General features: G+C 39.6%; 1 protein-coding gene across 1 annotated transcript in view; it reads right to left on the bottom strand.

Moving 5' to 3' along the window:
* CDH6 (cadherin 6) overlaps window positions 1–17,876 on the bottom strand; it is a 108,025-nt gene that overhangs the window by 53,927 nt on the left and 36,222 nt on the right. The window contains exon 2 of the mRNA XM_056333190.1: window positions 1,259–1,615. Within this exon, the coding sequence (XP_056189165.1) occupies window positions 1,259–1,486 (228 nt within the window). The 5' untranslated portion in view covers window positions 1,487–1,615. The remainder of the gene's footprint in view (window positions 1–1,258; window positions 1,616–17,876) is intronic.

Below are 17,876 nucleotides of genomic sequence, written 5' to 3'. Positions count from 1 at the left end.
TTGGGCTCAATGGTACCCTTCATGAATACTGATTATCCTGGTCAGAGCTCTAAGAGTACTACACCATCTGAGTAGCTCTTCATTTGAATCATGCCTTGCAGCCATCCTAGCAGGAGAGAGGTGTCACATCCAGCTTTGACTGACAGTTGATTGGCAGGCAAGAAAAGCAGCCACCATCTCTCATGGGAATTCTCAGAGACTTTCAGAGGGAGATAAAATGTCAAACCACTGTGACCTGCAGCCTTTGCTAAGAGGCTTGAGAGATCAAACTAGATTAGGCATAATCCTATTTCAGTTTGGAAAACTAAGCTGTATTGTTTCTGCTTCGAATGTCATCATCAATAGCACAATTTCTGAATTCTGCAAGAGAAACTCCTATAGACTCTGGTACCATGGGCAGTATAGATTCTCTCTAGACTTACCACAGTGCATTAGCTCTGCAATTTGCATATTTACCTACATGGGGGTCTGCTGCTCAGGGAGGTGGATATTCTCAGAGTTAAGCTGTTATTTTTTTATTATTGTTGTGGTTCTTATTATGACTACTATTGTTATTATTATTTCTATTTATTTATTTATTTATTTATTTACAGACCCTTTTCTGTCAGCAGGCTTTGAGCTTAGAAATGCTCAGTTGCCTGTTGCTTCTTAGTGTATAAGCACAGTGTGCTTCAACTCTTTGTAATAGCATGGCTCATGATATTAAGGTCATGCCATAGAGTCCTCGGTGGCACCACAAAACCTTGTCAGAAAATGGCTGCAACATTGTTGTGTGCAGTGGGGGATAAAACGGGAAATTATGACCTTTTTCTGGGTAAAAAGAACCCTCACCAAAATACCAGCACTGTGATTCCCAGATACCTCAGATCAAAACCTCTTCTGGTTTATACAGTTTGACTCTAGGAAAGTTAATGTGCATGAGGGAAAATGCATATTACATTTTAAAGCTAAAAATCTGGCCTAGACAACTCTGTAATTAAGCTGCATTATTTCCAAGCAAAAATGAAAAGAAAAATCTTTAATATAATTCTGCATGATTGGCTATGGCACTTGCTGGTTAAATGAGGAACTTCCTGTTGTTGATTATAATTTGAAGCTGAAGTGCACTAACCTTTCCACTGAATTACTCCTCAGCAGAAGCTCAGCAGACAGGAAGGTGAACTAAACGTTGTAGCAGGAGTTGTTCTTACCTACTTGCTATTGCTGGCTTTCCAGTGCTTCTAAAATCAAAACATAGATATGTATGAAAGAATCTTACCTTGCCAACATATTGGTAGTCAGTTCCTGTGTATTCCTCCAATAAAAAGAACTGATTCCACATCCAGCTCCTTTTGGAACGATGGGGGTCTTGTCTGCTGCTTCCAGACAATACCAAAATCTTTTCCTTTTCTGCAAAGCCACTAGTCCTTCCGGATAATGAAGTTAAGAAACTTTGGTGGGGCTGACCAGCCCAAAATAGCAGCCAGAAGCAATGGTAAGTTCTCATCACGGCAACACAAGAAAAATCTAAATAACCACTTTTTGTCTTGTCCTCAAACTAACCTACTTTACTGCACTGAATCCAATCTCATGCCGTCTTCCTTCTTCAAATAGTCTTTGCAGTCTCAAAGGATCTCTGAAAAGAAAAACAACAAATTTTTGAGCTTTTTCAAAGGTACTTAACATTCATGACTACAGTAAACAAGTCCAAAAAAAGTAGAAGAGTAATAGCGATTGTTGAAAATCTGGACTGTTTCTGGTTCAAAATGTTGCACGTGGTCCTTCAAATAATCTGGGGGGATCTATATTGAATAGGAGGAAGGAGTTGCGATATTTGGGGTTTTTTGGGGGTCCCCCCCCCTTAACTCAATTTACTTCCATTCATCAACTAAGGCAAACCAGGCATTTCTCTTTTTTTACTGCCCGAACTTTGGGACGTAACTGCTCAGTTTCTGACTGGGGATCTTGATGAGGTTATCTTATTACATCGAAGAAGGGCTAGCAAGAGTACACCTGTCTTCCCAGGAAGTATTCTGTCACTATAGTTATGGGCTGAAGAGCCTGGACTTAGAGAACTCCAGGATTTCCCCCTCACATTTAAGGAGTTTTGCCTTTGGCTTCATTTAGGTGGGGACAAGTAAACAGGTTAGTGAAATAAATGTGCATATTTGTCAATATCTCCCACATACTAGACCTGTTTGATACTGTGTAGGAACTTCAGTGGACATTTTGGTTTTCTCAGTTACCTACTGCCAGAGTTTTGTACCAAGTTTTGGAACTTTAAATACCAAGTTATATATGTAAATGCTTTAATTAGTAACTTCTAAAATAATAATAATAAAAAAATCAGCTATTTCATTGCTATCTGTGGGTTCTTACTAGGTACTGCTTCCTAGTATATAGTATATATTAATAATATCATTATTAATACTAAATATCTGTGCACCTACAAGATAATTATGAAAATGATCCCTATCTCTGAAGATTGCATGGGTTTCATCATGAAAAAAGCTACACAAAAAGCACCACAGTGTAGTGAAGCCAGTTCTGTTTTTTAAAAAACATTGAAAGCTTCTCTTCGGGAAGAAGAAATGGTACTATGAGTCTCAGGTAATCAGTCAGGCAAAATGCCTAATGAACAGCTTCGGAATGTTTTATAATGTGAAGAAATCAGAATTAGTTGACAGAAACAGTCCACAACATATATGTTTCATAAAGACTTTGTTAATTTTTTAGTCCAAACAGATCCATACTTTTAGAGAAGGATAATTTCATTAAATTTCATTCGGTTTTGCATAGATTCTTTTAAGTTAAGTTTGTTCCCCCCTCCATATTCTGTTCAGAAAACAATAATTCTGAACCAGCTTAAAATTCAATGCAGCAGTTCTGAATCTTTGTAAATACTGTGGAATGACAGTCTCACTATACCAAATTTAAAAGAGGAATTTATTTTTTTTCTAAGCATTTTACACAGCACTGCTTGGATCATATTCTATATCAAAGGTCTTTTTTTTCCCTATATTATGTGTGTTTGGTTTTTTTGAAGGTGTAAATCGGGCAGAATTTAGCTTTTGAGCTACACTGATGGAGTTAAAGCATTTAAAATTCCTCAGATTTGCCACTCTTCTGGTTCTCATTGTTCTTAATAATGAATTACATGAAATAACCTCAAGTCTCTTACGGTTCCTCTTAGAAAATACCACTTAGCTTTTAGATGGGGAGTAGGTAATGGAACAGGGCTGTTCAAACAATATTGTTTTACTGCTTCACAAGGTAAAATACTGTAAAAAGGTAACTTCTGGATGAGGAGTCAGTTTTTTTAGCGTTAAGAGGAAGAAGAGAAAAGGTACAATTAATTCTGAAGCAGTGTAGTTTTCTCCAGAGAAGAGAGAAGGTTTGTAGTTAGCTCTCGTTACTGCCAGTGAACTTCCCGTAGGCAAAACCAACTCTGTCCTGCAGGTCGTGGAAGCTGTGTCCACATAAACTTTGAGCATTGTGAGATAGACAGAGGCACACATACCTGTAACCGTACACACACACACGCACACAGATCCAACAGCAACAACTGACCTGCTGCCCACCACAAGGTGACCTTCATAGAGCAGGAACAGAAACAGAGTGACTAAGCTTTAAAATTTTTTTCAACAATCGCTTTTAGTGCGATTCATGGAGCAGGGGCAAATAAGTGCACAGGTCGCTAAAGGGGAACATGGACAGATTCAGGCTCCGGAGACCTGAAGTGGCTTTAATTCTCTCCCAGTTTATACTCTCTTAACCACCTGCTGTACCCTTCTGACGTGCGAAAGGTCTTGTCCTTTACCACTCTGCTAACATCCACTCCTCTAACCCCCAGCTCTGAGTGGAGTCTGTTCTAGTGGGCATTTCCCTGGTGTGATGTGAAAGAGGAGATTATATCTCACGCAATATTTTTGACTTCCATTTTCCTGCCAGGTTGCTTTGCAGGGAGGTTGGTGCCTGCCCAGGTGAGTTAATCAGTGCCCTGGCAAGCTGCCATTTAACAGCACACCCCTCGTGATCTGTGCTTGGCGTGCAGATGTGAAAAGATGGATGAGACAGCAGCTCTGGCTGTGCCCACACGGCTCGCCTTATCAGGGAGACAGGGTCTGAGGTAGGGACTGCAGCATAGGAGAAAACCTATTTTTTGCTATTAGTGCAGTCTGCATGGATTGCTGAGGCATAAGCGAGTGAAAATCATCACTTGACAGGCTCCCCCAGTGCTCATCTCGTTATCCCTATGGCCACATCGCACAGTGGGGCTCCGTACCTCTGGTCCTGCACTTAATGTTTCCTAAGCAGTGCTACCCAGAGCAGCATCAACTACACAGGATTTGTACCAACCTTAAAGAATCGGTCCTTCAAGTGCCAATTGCCAGGAAACAATTATTCCTGGGGGGAATTTTCTGCACTTGAAGTCAGCTATATTTCACAGGTCTGATGTCATGGGAGAGGTTTATAGTGGCTCGTGCTGAAATATAGCTCACGAGAATGATATCATAGCTGTGAAATACAGCCTTTTACTCTCCTCTGCAGAGATGTGTCGAAAATGCTGAAATAAGGGCATGATCCCATAATGTCCTTCTTGACTGGGAAGTCTTCTGAAGCAGCAGATCAGCTAAGCCCCAGCAGCTTCCCTGTGAGTGGCAAGAGAGGAGGCACACCTTTACAGACCTTGGCTTAAGCATGCAATTGGGTAAGTACCAAATGACATGCAGGGTGTCTTTGCCCTCTAGGTGCTGATAACTGTTTTATGGGTCATAGTGATAAATTCAGTTGAGTGAATAAAAAGCACAGAAGCACTATACTCTAAGCGGAGCCTTTAGCAAAGAGTGAGATCCTGTGGCTCTTAAATGCCATTCTGTGCTCCAGTCCCTGTGTCTCATGCTCCAGAGAGGTCTCTGCAAAAAAAAAAATAAATAGTTTTTCTTGTGCAATCTCCTTTCTTTATTTTGAAGACAAGCCATTCACCAGGGATATTTTATTTTCTTCAAATGTAGATGTGCAAATATAACTGATGGGACCTTGGGATCGTGGCTAAAATGTCTTTGTTTTCTTTACATCATGTAAAGATGAGCAGTAAGACAAAAGGGCTGCTTTAAGTATGGTGTTCTCTCGACCATCAGCCCAGTCAGCTTGTTGCGGAACTCATCATGTTCAACTGTCAAGAATGAAAAACAATTTTACTGTACACCAGACTCAGACAACTGGCTTAGCTCTGTCAGCTCAAATATATAGCAAATCTGGGGGGCTTATGGGAGAAGAAGGAATCTGCATAGCCAAGCATTAAAAGAATCACAGTCTAACTTTAGGTATGATGATTGTTAATATAAAAACACTGTTACTTGCAGTCACAGAACTGTCTTTGGTGTGACAAGCTGCAGATTTAAAGTTTATGTTCATGCCTCTTTGAAGGATCAAACCCTCAAACAATTGCTTAATCAGTATAAACATCAACTTACTTCAAAATCATTTCCCCTAGGTGATGATATTCTTAGTCAACCTTTCTATTCACCTTCTCCCACAGTATCTCATTAATGTAGGTAATGTCTTGATGACACCAGTGTGAGAATTCAGTGCAAATTCACACCCTTTCAGAGAAATACTTAATTATTTCAGCTATAAATCAAAGAGAAAATGTGTCCATTGGAGTTGCTCCTACAAATCAGGGAGCTCTGCCCTGGACATGCCTTTCTGGCACAGTGACAGGCATCAGGTGCAAATTCTTGACACCAGGAACCCCAAAGATGTTCCACCTTCACTCCCACTCAGCCCTGTGGGTTGTGCTGCGCTTCCCAGCTGCTGGTTAAATAAATCAGACTAGCAAAGAGCATTCCCGTGAGAGGTAACAGCGAGGAGAGGGAAAACACTTTTTCTTCATTCTTTTCTGTTCAGCCCCATAGTATCCCCTCCTCAATAAACTCTCAAAAGAATATGTTTTATAAAGTGTCCTAGATTCTGGACTTGAAAATTTCTTTTCAGATTCCATGCATTTAATTATTCTTCTGTATGTATTTATAAATCCTGGATGTTATGGGCTGCTGATTATTAGATTTTAGATAGCCTCTAAATATGCCAACAACCATCACTGTCTCTAAAGTTTCTGACATAACCTTTATTTAAACAGAAGTGCTGATATTTTTTTCTCTTTTTTTCTTTTTTTCTCTTTTATTCACTAGTCATCTAGGTGCAGTTTCATTGTTTGAGGGTTGGGTACAAACCTTCATACATTAGGAATTAAGGTCCATTAGTACAATGGAATGAATATTAATTGTATTTTCAGGAATTGATAATGCATTGTTATTCTCACACAGACCCTGAGTAAGGAGCTGAAAGTTAGTAAGTGATGTGGTATAGTAATTTAGGAAACTAAGCATGGGAAATGTTGTAGGTTTAGGTGGATTTTGTTTGCGTTTTTCTTTTTTCTCATTTATGCAACACAACTAAACTGCATCCATCGTCACAGACACCATTTAGATTCTTGGGTAAAAATGCACAAAGACAGAATAGAGCCTGCTCTTTCATTCTAGCAGATGACACTGTGAATCCAGCAGCGTATGTGCCTTCACTGCCCCCAAATCAGGTCTGATTTATGGTTGGTGGTGGATAGATGCAGACCAGTTCCTGGCTTCTTTAATAGTCATATTATATGAAGTACATACAACACTTTTGGAAGAAAAGGAGGATTTTGCTCTGGTAGCTTTAAATTATATTTAATTTTGTAGAAGATGTGGAGATGCACTAAAAATATTCTGATATCATACCTTTCGGATGCATACTCAGCCAGTACCGATTTGAGTTTGCCAGGCAAACTGACCCTGTTTAAATCCCAACCAATTCTACAGAGCAAATGGCCCACCACAGAAACTGGATTGCAGGTTTCAGCTTCAGTTTCCCTGTGCAGGACAACCAGTTGCTAGTCCTCTGGCAAGAACATGCAGTGAGAGATACTCTCCATACTCACACAGTCCTGCTGGAAGAACCTTCCCCTGGCTTAAGCATCAGGTGCAAGTATTTAACCCATCAAGCCTGACAGAGAGGAGGAAGACATCAACACTTAATTGTCAAAGCCTGAGGAATGAAAGATGGGGAAAGCATTAATGGGGGAGAAGAATAATGGCCAAATCCCGTGTTTGCTGTGCAAAGTGGGATAGTCTGTAGTATGGAATGAGGCATGTTAGGTGAGGATCTGGTGATCATTTGCTTGTATTTTACCTTGTTGCAAAGCCATGCCCAAGAAGCAATGTCTAAGTCTCTAAGGAAATTTGAATGACCCAGGGAAGCCAGGACCCTAGGCTGTCCTTGTGGCTGTCCTTGCAAATGTAAAGTATGTGGTTCTGCTACCCTGCAGGCAAGACTGCAAGGAAAGGATTAAGGCTGTATGGGAAATCTGCAGAAAAATTATTCTCATCGGGGGGGTGGGGGAAAGGTTAAAGTAGCAATAGTTGTACAAAGAAAAGACAGTATTCCAGCTAACTTCAAAAAAACGGAGGCTTCCAGATTTATCACATTAACTTCTTTTCAGTGTCATATTCTTACATTTTAATATATCATATTGATACATTTTCATACATAGCAAAGAATTCCTTACTAGATTTTCAGTAATAGCTAAGTTTCATGTGCTCAGAAGCTGTAACACTGCAGACTTGTCCATAATTGACTTGGACTTAAAAAGCAGTTGTTGAGTTTGAGCTTACTTTACAATTACATCTCTCTTATGACCAGTCAGATCTGGAAGTCTCCATCTAATAATTTTCTCAAATGTGAATTAGCTTTTACAGCTCTGAAATCCAAATGCTTTTTTTCCTTCATTGTCCATGAGGCATTCCTTTGTAAATAATCATCAACAGAAAAAAAAATATCAATTTTTCAGTGTGAAGATAGCTGAGGAAATTTTAATCTTCTGATGTTCACCTTTTTTTTTTTCCTATCTTTGTTATATAAACCCATATACTCTAGCGATCATTCCTGTAAATACACCTCTGAAATAATAAAACTGAACAGAGCCAAGAGAGAATTCAAACTGAAAGATTTGTGGTTTTAAACTAGAGGCACTTTCTGAAGACGTGAAGTACACAATGTAATTGCAGCCATCAGTGGTTGATTATAGTGTCTTTCAAAGTAATTTTTTTATTCAATTCTCTCAGCATGAAAAAAGGTCCAGAACTATAAAAATAACTAAATGCAGAAGAAATGTTAAGATAACTACCACCTCTATCCTGCACTAGGATCTATTAATGTGGCACTTTTGAACAATGCAACTGCTTTAATGCTGGTGGACCTGAACGCACACAAACACCAGCCTTCACAAAAGCACACCCTGACAAAAGAGAGAAAGTGAGAAGTACATCTTCATCTTTAGTTCATGACTGGTGGTGGCAAAAGACGACTGTATGACTTTATGAAGTAGCTGGTGACTGGATTGATGATGATGTTTGTCTGCTCTCAGATATTTTGATTTTTTTTTTCACCTGGCATTTGAAAAGAGCCTTAGTGTCATCCTTTTCCAGAGATGCCCACTCTAAGTCTGTATTTAGCCACACTGTGAGCGTGTCTTTTGTCCACTGTGCATAAACAGCCTCAACACAAAAGATCGAAGCACAGTAAGGAAATCGTGTTTCCATTGTATGGTTGCATAAAGTGACTTTTCTGTGGTCATTCAACGTTACCTGTGCAGGGCTGGAGCGTGGACTTAGATTTCCTGAGGCATACAGCAGCATTTTAATCACAAGGTTATTCTTCTTCCTTTCTGATGGTGTGCCAGTCCAAGCCATAATATCTGTGCTTTAACCACCACGTGCACCTTTGCTGCACAGACTGGCTGGATGTAGGCGTATGCTGGAGAGTGTGTGGACGCTGTAGTTGAAACACCTGGAAAAGGATCTGATGTCCCCTGGGTGTGCAGGCAAGAGCAGTAACTGCTGCAAGAGCAGCAACATTATGTAGGTGTCACAGACTAGTCACCTCTGCAAGCAGCTATATGGAGGAGGAAGGACGGACCCAGCTCCAGCTGATCCTATCCTCTTTGTGGTGCTTCTGTGTGGCATTAAGAGGAAGCAGTAGCTGGTCTTGCAAAAGGCTTCTTGCCACTTCTGCCTTTTGCAGGTGATGGGACAAGTCTCCACAATATTTTATTGTCCCCCTGCAGCCAGAAGCATTCCCCTAATGCTTCGTTACAACCAACAACAGGGGACGGGTATGTGACTAGCAGCTAATACTAATGCTGTAAATCATATTAAGTTTTTCTTGATGGAGAGAAGACTAAAACAGCTAAGCAATTTAGTAGTAAAAAACATTTAGTAGGAGAACAAATAGGTAGCACTCCTACTGCTATGCATATCTGATACATGGGTCTTTTATTCCTGAATGATATCTTAATGGCAGAGAGTAGCAGATGTACATGGAATCATAGCCAAAGGATTTTCAGCAGTACCAAAAGTATCCCTGAACGCATGAAAATTGTTGCAGCACTTGATGGAACTCTCTAGTGTTGTCATCCTGTTGTGAAAGTTACTGTTGTTTTCAGACATGCAATAAGCTGCTATCAAGCTTGCAGTTGTTTTTATAAAGTTGGGATTTTCCCTAACCCTATTTATCTATCTATTTATTTATTTATTTTAGAATAGAGAACTATCAGGTTCTTCAAAGCAGGAGTGTCATCAAAAAGGAATTCAGACTACGTTATTCAACAAAATTTGATGTCTGAAAAGGAGCCTAGTCTCCCTACCCAGTTAACAGAAAGTGAAAGACTCTTGGGTGACTCGAAGTGCCTAAGTTAAAGCATTTTGTCACTCCACTAAAAAAGCTACATCGTTTGAATGCATCTTCTTCTATTTCTTTTTAGGCACTGGTACTTGAAAGTCTCCTAGACAGACTCTTAGAAATGATCAGTGACATTGTAGGCTTTTCATTGTAAAGCAAAAATGGAGCTGTTTTAAATAAGACTCCATTCTGAGAAAGGCATGAGATGCCACCACCCAAAAATCTCTAGTAAGGGAACTATTCCAAATCTTTAGGCACATTAAAAAAACATCTGGTCAGCTTCTCCCTGAAAACTGTTTCTTGTATTGTAGAAGAGATATCCTGTTTCACTTTTTCTATGCGCACTCAGCCTACCATTTATCAGGCATCTATCTCCACGCCATGAGAGGAAAATTATCCACAAGCTCCCATAAATGAGACAGAACCATAGACAACAGATCCTGTCTTTGCTGATCAGCAATTACTTAAAGCCAAGGTGTCAGCCATACTCTCCAAACACAAGAGAAAAAGTCTGGGCTTGCAGCTGCTTTAGTGGCCTTGCAGTTCTCCCTCAAGCATTGCAGTGTGATAATGAAGGCAGAGGCTATACTGCCACACGCATAGCCAGGAATAAAAGAAAGGAGGAGGTAAGGTTTCTTTTTCAATAGGCACCAGCATATCTTCCTATCAAAGACTAACTATTTTTGATGTAGTAATGAAGCAGTTCAATAACAGACACAAGTAAAAGAAAATTCTTTGACAGGAATGTCCTGGTTGTGCTTTGGGCAGTGTATACTGTTGTCAAACATGATATTAATTGCTAAAATCCTGATTTATTTCCTACAGAAGAAACTCACAGACTGAGATAATGGGATTATAGCAACTGGTACAACTAAGGGCTAACAGGTAGGTGGAGTTCACCTGATTCTAATTTAGGCATATTAGAGTTTATGCACTTCTATATGTGCAAAAGAGTTTGTTCTTTTCTACTTTTTGCATTTTGGCTATTTACAACTGTCTGTAACTTCACATTTCTTGGATAGCCACAATCCTACATGTGATTGCTACTATCCTTTTTGTTTGCCTCTTTTTAGTGACCCTAATCTCTTCTGCCTGCCTTTTGCAGTTCCCCCTTACAGCAACTTTCCTTGCTACCCCCACATTTTCAGCGTGCCCCATTTCATCTGTGGGAGAGCAAAGCAGTTGTCTGTCTTAAGCAGTTTTCCATTCACCAGCTGCTGTTTGCTTCATTCTCTCTGCTAGAGGTTCAGTGCTCACCATATTTTTCTTTACTTCTTGACAGAAAAGTGTGATAATTTCCCACTATGAAGCTAGGTGAACCATAGGGACATATGGTACTGGACCTGGGGAAGATAGAAATAGCTGAACTTTGGCTTTGTATTTGATTGTCAAGGGCCTTCTTATTTCTTATAGACTTTCATGGTCATTTACCAGTGTGAAATGGATGCAGAGTGGTACCAAATCAGAAACGCCTGCAATGCTCGGCTTATTGTGGGCAAGTGAACTGCATTTGTGCAAATATGCTCCAACAGAAGCAATCAACTGGAAAATAGAGAGATGCCCATTAAGACTCATTTCATTACGAGAGTGCTATTAAAAGAACTGTAGATTAGTAGGTCACATCTTTTCTTTGATGAAAGAGTTTATTATTTCTTTGATCGTGACAGTAACTGGCTACACTAAAATGCTATAGCTTCTTTAAAAGCCTCTTAATGTTACCTCTATTAACTGCACAGCTTAAGCTGTAGCAGAAGAGCTAATGCAGATCTGCTGGCCTCCCTTCTCAGATCTCTTGATCCTACTTGGGATCCTATTAAGGGTCTAGGAGATCTTCTCAAGCAGGGCTATAATGAATGACAGCAGGTGGAAATATCCATGGCAAGTCCTCCTGGGCTACCCTCATTGCTAGCTAAAAAAAAAAAAAAAAAAAAAAAAGATGCAGCAGTGTAAGGGACTATTTCTGCTACTAGGATACTAGGACTGGTTAATGACTATTAAAATAGGAATAAGGCACGTTTGAGGTTCATCCAGGGTGAATAAATACCACGCCATGATGGCAGGGATGTTCTAGAAATCTGGCTAGTGGGACATTCTTGTCCAGGCAAGATGATTTATTTGTTGTACCACTGCATGCCAGAATCATCTACACTCTGCCTGTGACTTCAGGTGAGGCAATAAACTTTACCACTTCAGTGTGTATTTCCAGCCACTTGATGACTCATTACTTAACTGAGGTTTTGTGAACAGTGAGTGATGTTTCTGAAACTCTTGAAGTTTCTTGAATAGGAAACATGCATACTTGCTTTTCAAATCACTAATCTGAGAGGTGGTTTTCTTCTTTGAAAAGGGCCTTTTAATATGTTTTTGCTAGTAATTTTATGTTTCTCAGAATATGAAAATGTATAAAAGAATAATGTTACTTGTGACTGAATAGCTTCTGAAGTATTTAATAATGCCACTTATGTCACTAGTTCTTTGAAAACTTTAATGAGTTGTTTAATTAGGAATATTGAGGGAATTTGAATCACACAATTATTTTTTTTTCTCTCTTAGTTCACACAGCTCTGCATACATACACTGTGAACATCAAATAATACAAGTGACTAACCCCTTTGCTTGTATTATTAAAGCATACTCCTGCAGGCATTAAAAACTGTAGGAAGGTTCCTTTCAGTGCTATGTATCACATCCCTGTAAACATGTTGCTGCTTAGGAGTAAAAAAAAATCTGGAAAGATTCCAATCTGCTTAAGACAATTGGTGTTAAAAGTATGGTTAAATTCTTTGCAATTATAAGTAGAATCTCTTTGGGATATAAGAAGAGTTTATAATTTTTTGGAAGTGAGGTATCTAATGGAATTACTGAAATCTTCCCCACGTGTAATGGAGACGTGAATGTGGTGCTTTATTTTAAAATCTGTTCCAGACAGACTCTTTGTCATCATTTTCCATGGAAGGTAGCGGGAGTCACACTGCAACTCTTAACTATATTGTTAATGCTGAATAACTATGTGATCATCATACACAGCAAATTGGGGATTAGAAGCTTCTAGGACAGCTCTGCTATTATGTTTTAGACAACTGAAGGAGCTAATCCTAAAAATACAAAATGTCTGATGTAAGTGGTTGTTCTAGGTCCAGGATTCAGTGGGACGTTGCTCTGTGCAAGCCTCTGAAGACGGCAAAATTGGCCTCCTTTGTTCAGTGGAGTTTTGGTTTTGATTCTGAATTAATTCCACGGAGCTGCCGGGATTGATAACCAAGATGAAAAACACTGGATAAGTAGTTTGGGAGGAGCAGAATTAAAAGAAAGTATTTCTGCATAATTTGTGCTTTCATGTCTGTAAACAGATGTCTCTGTTTAAAAAAAAAAAAGACAAAGAGATACTAATCTGGACAAGAGAGACTTCCTTCTTATTTCAGAAAATCCGTTTCATTTGAAAGATATTCCCCTGAGCAGTTAATGCTCAAGAAAAGCATTTCTAGTAAGAAACGAAGCTTGAGCAGCCGAGGTGTCAATACAGTCTCTGACACTGCTCCCCATCAGAAAGGGATAAATCTGCTATTCTTCCATTAGGGGAAAGACTAGTCCATATGTCTTAAGTATTTTCTTGAGGCAAAACTAAACTTCTCTGATGCTTTTACAGAAAGTGGTAAACAGAAACAACCAGCCTCAGTCTTGTTGAAACTGATGAGATTTTTGTGTCATAAAAGCCAGCATGTCACTCTTAATTCTTTTTTAAATGTTTCTTCGTTCTACTATTGCTTCTTTCAATTGTTGCTATTCTTTTTATTGACAAAAATTCTGTTAGCCTGATTTTAATGACTACAGCTGAAGACACTGGAGCTTAAATACTACATGAAGTGACCAAATGTTTACTGACTGTATCTAGAGAAATCCATGCTTTTGCAAAAGAGGACGCATTTAATTAAATCTCAGAGATTCCAAAAATTGCACTTATTTGCATTTTAATGCAAATCTATCCTAAATATTACACTGTACCACTATCCTAAATATTATGTGCCCTTCTACTGCACTGTGACTGTTGTCAGCTTAGGTTACTTCCTTCTGGAGAGATAAAAACCACCTTCCTGTCAAGGTCACTTAGCTTTGATCCTAAAGTCCTCCCACTTTCTGCTTTCCTGTTTCCTTCTCACCTCTAATTATGGGCAAACTGATGTAAGCTGAAAATTGTCAAACTGCCCTGAAGGTAAACATGACTGTTTATTCACCTGTCTAAGGTACCCATGTAGTCTCAATTACCAAGGAGTTTGATCACTTAATTATCTTTATTATATTTAACCTCAAAATAATTTTGTGAGAATTGTAAAGCTACCATTCCTGAATGTGGAAACAGAGTGAATGTAAAGACCAGACCTTCAAAGGTATTTAGAAACCTAACTCTTACTGCAATAGGGTCAATGGCATTTAAGCCTCTTATCCCATGTTGTTTTTGCATTAGTTCAAAAACAAAACACAAAATGGAGACCAAAAAATCTGACAAATTATTACAAACTGAACATGGATACACTCATAAATACATACACATGTGTACGCTTCTTTTTAATCTGTAAGATTTCATGTATTTCTACTCAAAGTCTTAATAACTTTGTTTTTAATGATTTTTTCTTAAATAAGCTGCAGGACATTTACAGTTTTATGACATTTCTCATGTGCTGGTTGAAGACAAGTTTTAAAACAAACCAAAATTACACCAGCAGTTTATTAGCTCCATCTACACATTATCTGATTGTCTTGTAATGAAATGTTGTTTCTTCAGTTACATAACCAATCCATAATTTATCTGGTTTAAGACAGAAATTAGATTCTCTTTCCAATTTAAAGTCCTTGCAGCTTAGCAACAATGCAGGTGTTAGGTACATGCAGGTAATATGAAGGAAAGTCTGCCCTGGAGCTGTCTGCCTCCCCTTCCTCCCCATAATCTCTAACCAATACCCCTTTCTTCTGATTTACTGCAGGTTATTTTACACTGTAGGTTGTAAGAGGACTTATTTTCAAGTATGGGCGCTTTTAAAGCAGTAGGGATTATCCAAGGTTCAGGCTGTCTATGAAAAAATACGGTATTTCATTAAATGGGAAATCTAAGATATATCATTTTAGATTTTCGTTCCTTTCTGTTTATAAATGCCTGAAGTTTGTCAGAAGTGTGATACATTGTCACTTTGTTCCATATTCCAAGTGTTGAGCTTACATGTGTATATATAAATATATATAAAAATATATAAATTTATGTCTGCACCTGTGTGCTGTACACTACTACCTGTACTAGTAATGGCTATAGTAATGCTACTATTGGTGGAACTGAACTTTGGTTTCAGTGCTGAATGGCTAAAGCATTTCCTTGACGTTAGTGTCCAGAACAGGACGGAGGCTGTTTTCATGTTGAAAACCACATGAAACCACAAGCTGCTGTTTCTTGAAATGCAAGTGTGACTCTGTCAGATGTGAACAGAGCCGAGCAACTTCAGCTGGAAAGAAAACTGTAGGTGTTTCAGGGAACAACATCTAACATTTGACTGTAACTGGAAAAAGATCAGGTAAGCAGAGTTTTACTGACAAAAACATTGACGTAATTGGTATGTGTGAGAGCACGTATGTGTCAGCAGCACCACTGTGAACACAGCTTTTGTAGCCCTGCACCTTAGGAAATAAGATGTTGCCATTGCTACTGAAAAAGTGCTTATTTTATTTTATCTTAACCAGGCCACTTCAGGCCTTGTATGGTCCCGAGCTTACACTAGCTTGTTTTAGCTGAACCAGCAATTGCCAAACAGTGGCTAATGTCCAACTTATTTTTTGTTATTTAGCTTAACACTGTGAATTTCATGGGTTTAGCCCGAAGAAATTAAATCATGTATGTTGTTCCAACAACCCCTAAGTGGATATTCTGTTACTAAAATTGGGCACCAATTAAAAAAAGGGATAGCAACAGACTATGAAAACTCCAAGCAGACCCAGGACCAAAGATGAGGAAAATAACCATCAACAGCATACTCCTCCCAGTGAGGAACTTGGGACACTAATTATTTGCTGTTGCTACTCATAAGCAAGGTGAGCATGGCATGACAAAAAAGAGGTAGATACCAGGAAGCTGGTGACTAACAACCTGGACTGTACTGATAATAGAATTAGCAATAATTAGTTAACACGGACTACAAATGTTAGCATCATAGTAACTGGACTTTGTTTCATTTTGATTTTACTGTTGAAACATTAATCAGACTAACAATAAACTCTAATTATTGGCTCTGCAAATAAGGTGTGTTCCCCTGTGCCCATAATGAGATTTTGACTGTAACACTCTTTGTCAGATGGGCAATTTTTATGCAGCAGAAGTGTGGAAAACGGGAAAATAATGAGAAGTAGTAGCAAGGAGAAAGAGAAGGAGTGGCAGCAGAGAGGCTCCAAGCTTGGCAGTGCTTCAGAGCTGGGACACAGCTGGTTATCCAGCTGGAGCCTGGGACATAGCCAGATGAGGAAAACTGAGGGCACGCGCCCCAGATGTACCTTTTCACTGCATTTATATTGAGCTCATGCCAGTGGCACTCTGGCATATTGACCCGCATCACAGGGGTCAGGTATTTAGGGATCTGAGTGGGTGTCCCTCCCCCGTGCTGTCTACTTGGAGCAGCATCAAAGGCAGGGGACTGTGTGCAGTCACAAGGGCAGTGATCACTCTGTTGCTCGCAGCATCAATTCTGCTCTTGGAGCAGCCCCCTATTCTCAGCAGTTTTGCACTGCAGGGACAAGCCCCATGCCAAAACAGACAGCATCAATTCATTAGTCAAGGCTGACTGAAATTCAGATCCGCATCTCAGAGGTGCAGTCTCTAATTTGGAGGCCTGAGGGAAACACAGATGAGGGTGACTTTAAGCACCCTTGCCTTCTGGCATGCTCTGGGGCCTGAAGTGGATCCTGACAAAGCCTAAGCAGTCCCGGAGAACTCTGTAGTCACTACAGCAGCCTGTTCTTTGTTGCTTAGTCTCTGCTTCCTCAAATCTCTGCATCTAGAAGCTGCAGTCCTAGACCATCCTGGATATGCTCCCTGTGCTGATAATATACGTGAGCAGAGTCACTGGAGTTCTGTTCCTGTGCAAATTATGAAATCTGGGGGAACATGTCCTTCCTGGTGGCGTCTGGGGCCTTTAAGGCTCCTTTAACAGCTCCTTAAACAGACCCTTTAGTAAACACAGGAATGTGGGAGAGTGATGGATAGCTCCTTATTCATATCCAATTGCAATGTATGGCTTGACACATGAGTTGGCTTTCTCAATCCTAAAAAAAGAAAAAACCAACATGCCTCACTGCTCTTGAAAGCTAAACAGGGAAAGAGAGCATTTCACTTCAGTGGAGTTGCATACCCATTGAACTGACGGTGGGGAAAGGGCTGGGACACAGTTCCTGTGGGGGCTCCCAGTTAAAAGGCACTTGAGCCACGAATCCTGAATAAGCATATGAAGGAAAATTAGTTGTCTTCAAGGAAAAATAGCCATGTCTGGCCTTCCTTGCCATTCCTTCTCAAATGGGGGAGTACAATATATCATCCCTGCCTAAAGTGTGCATTTTGAGTTAAGCCTAACATTTGGATTTATTAATAGTACAACTTTCCTCCTCCATTCCCCCCACCAGGATAAGAATTCAATCTTTTTTCCCAGGAGCTCCATTTTTCTGTGTACTTATGAACAGGCAAGGTTTGCAGAAGGTGACTCATTACAGAAAATGTATGGCTTCTTAATGTCAATCTGTTTCTACATTTGCTGGAGGACCCTGTAGTAATATGGATGAATACTTGCTGTAAATTGGTAACAAAATATGAAGTCCTAGAATGTATACGCTAGCATGAAACACAAGGGAAAAAGAATCCCCATTCCATTTAAAATTAGCAAAGTTGCTTCAAAATTGAGAGATTTCCCTTTGAGTTCCAAAGTAATTTATATGGTGGATATTTTTATTACAGCTGTTTGACAGGTGGGATGGGAAAGAGACAGATCATTGATGAATGTGTTTTTTCTGACGTGGGGGGATGTAAGCACAGCTTGAGGCTGGGGGAGAAAGGAAGATTAGTTTTCAGTTGGTCTATTGTGCAAAACTTTGACAAA

This window comes from Falco biarmicus, chromosome 3 (genome assembly GCF_023638135.1).
Source record: "Falco biarmicus isolate bFalBia1 chromosome 3, bFalBia1.pri, whole genome shotgun sequence".
In the NCBI taxonomy this organism is placed as follows: Eukaryota; Metazoa; Chordata; class Aves; order Falconiformes; family Falconidae; genus Falco; species Falco biarmicus.
The sequence above is the reverse complement of the archived record's forward strand: the minus strand, read 5'-3'. Positions and strand labels throughout refer to the sequence as shown.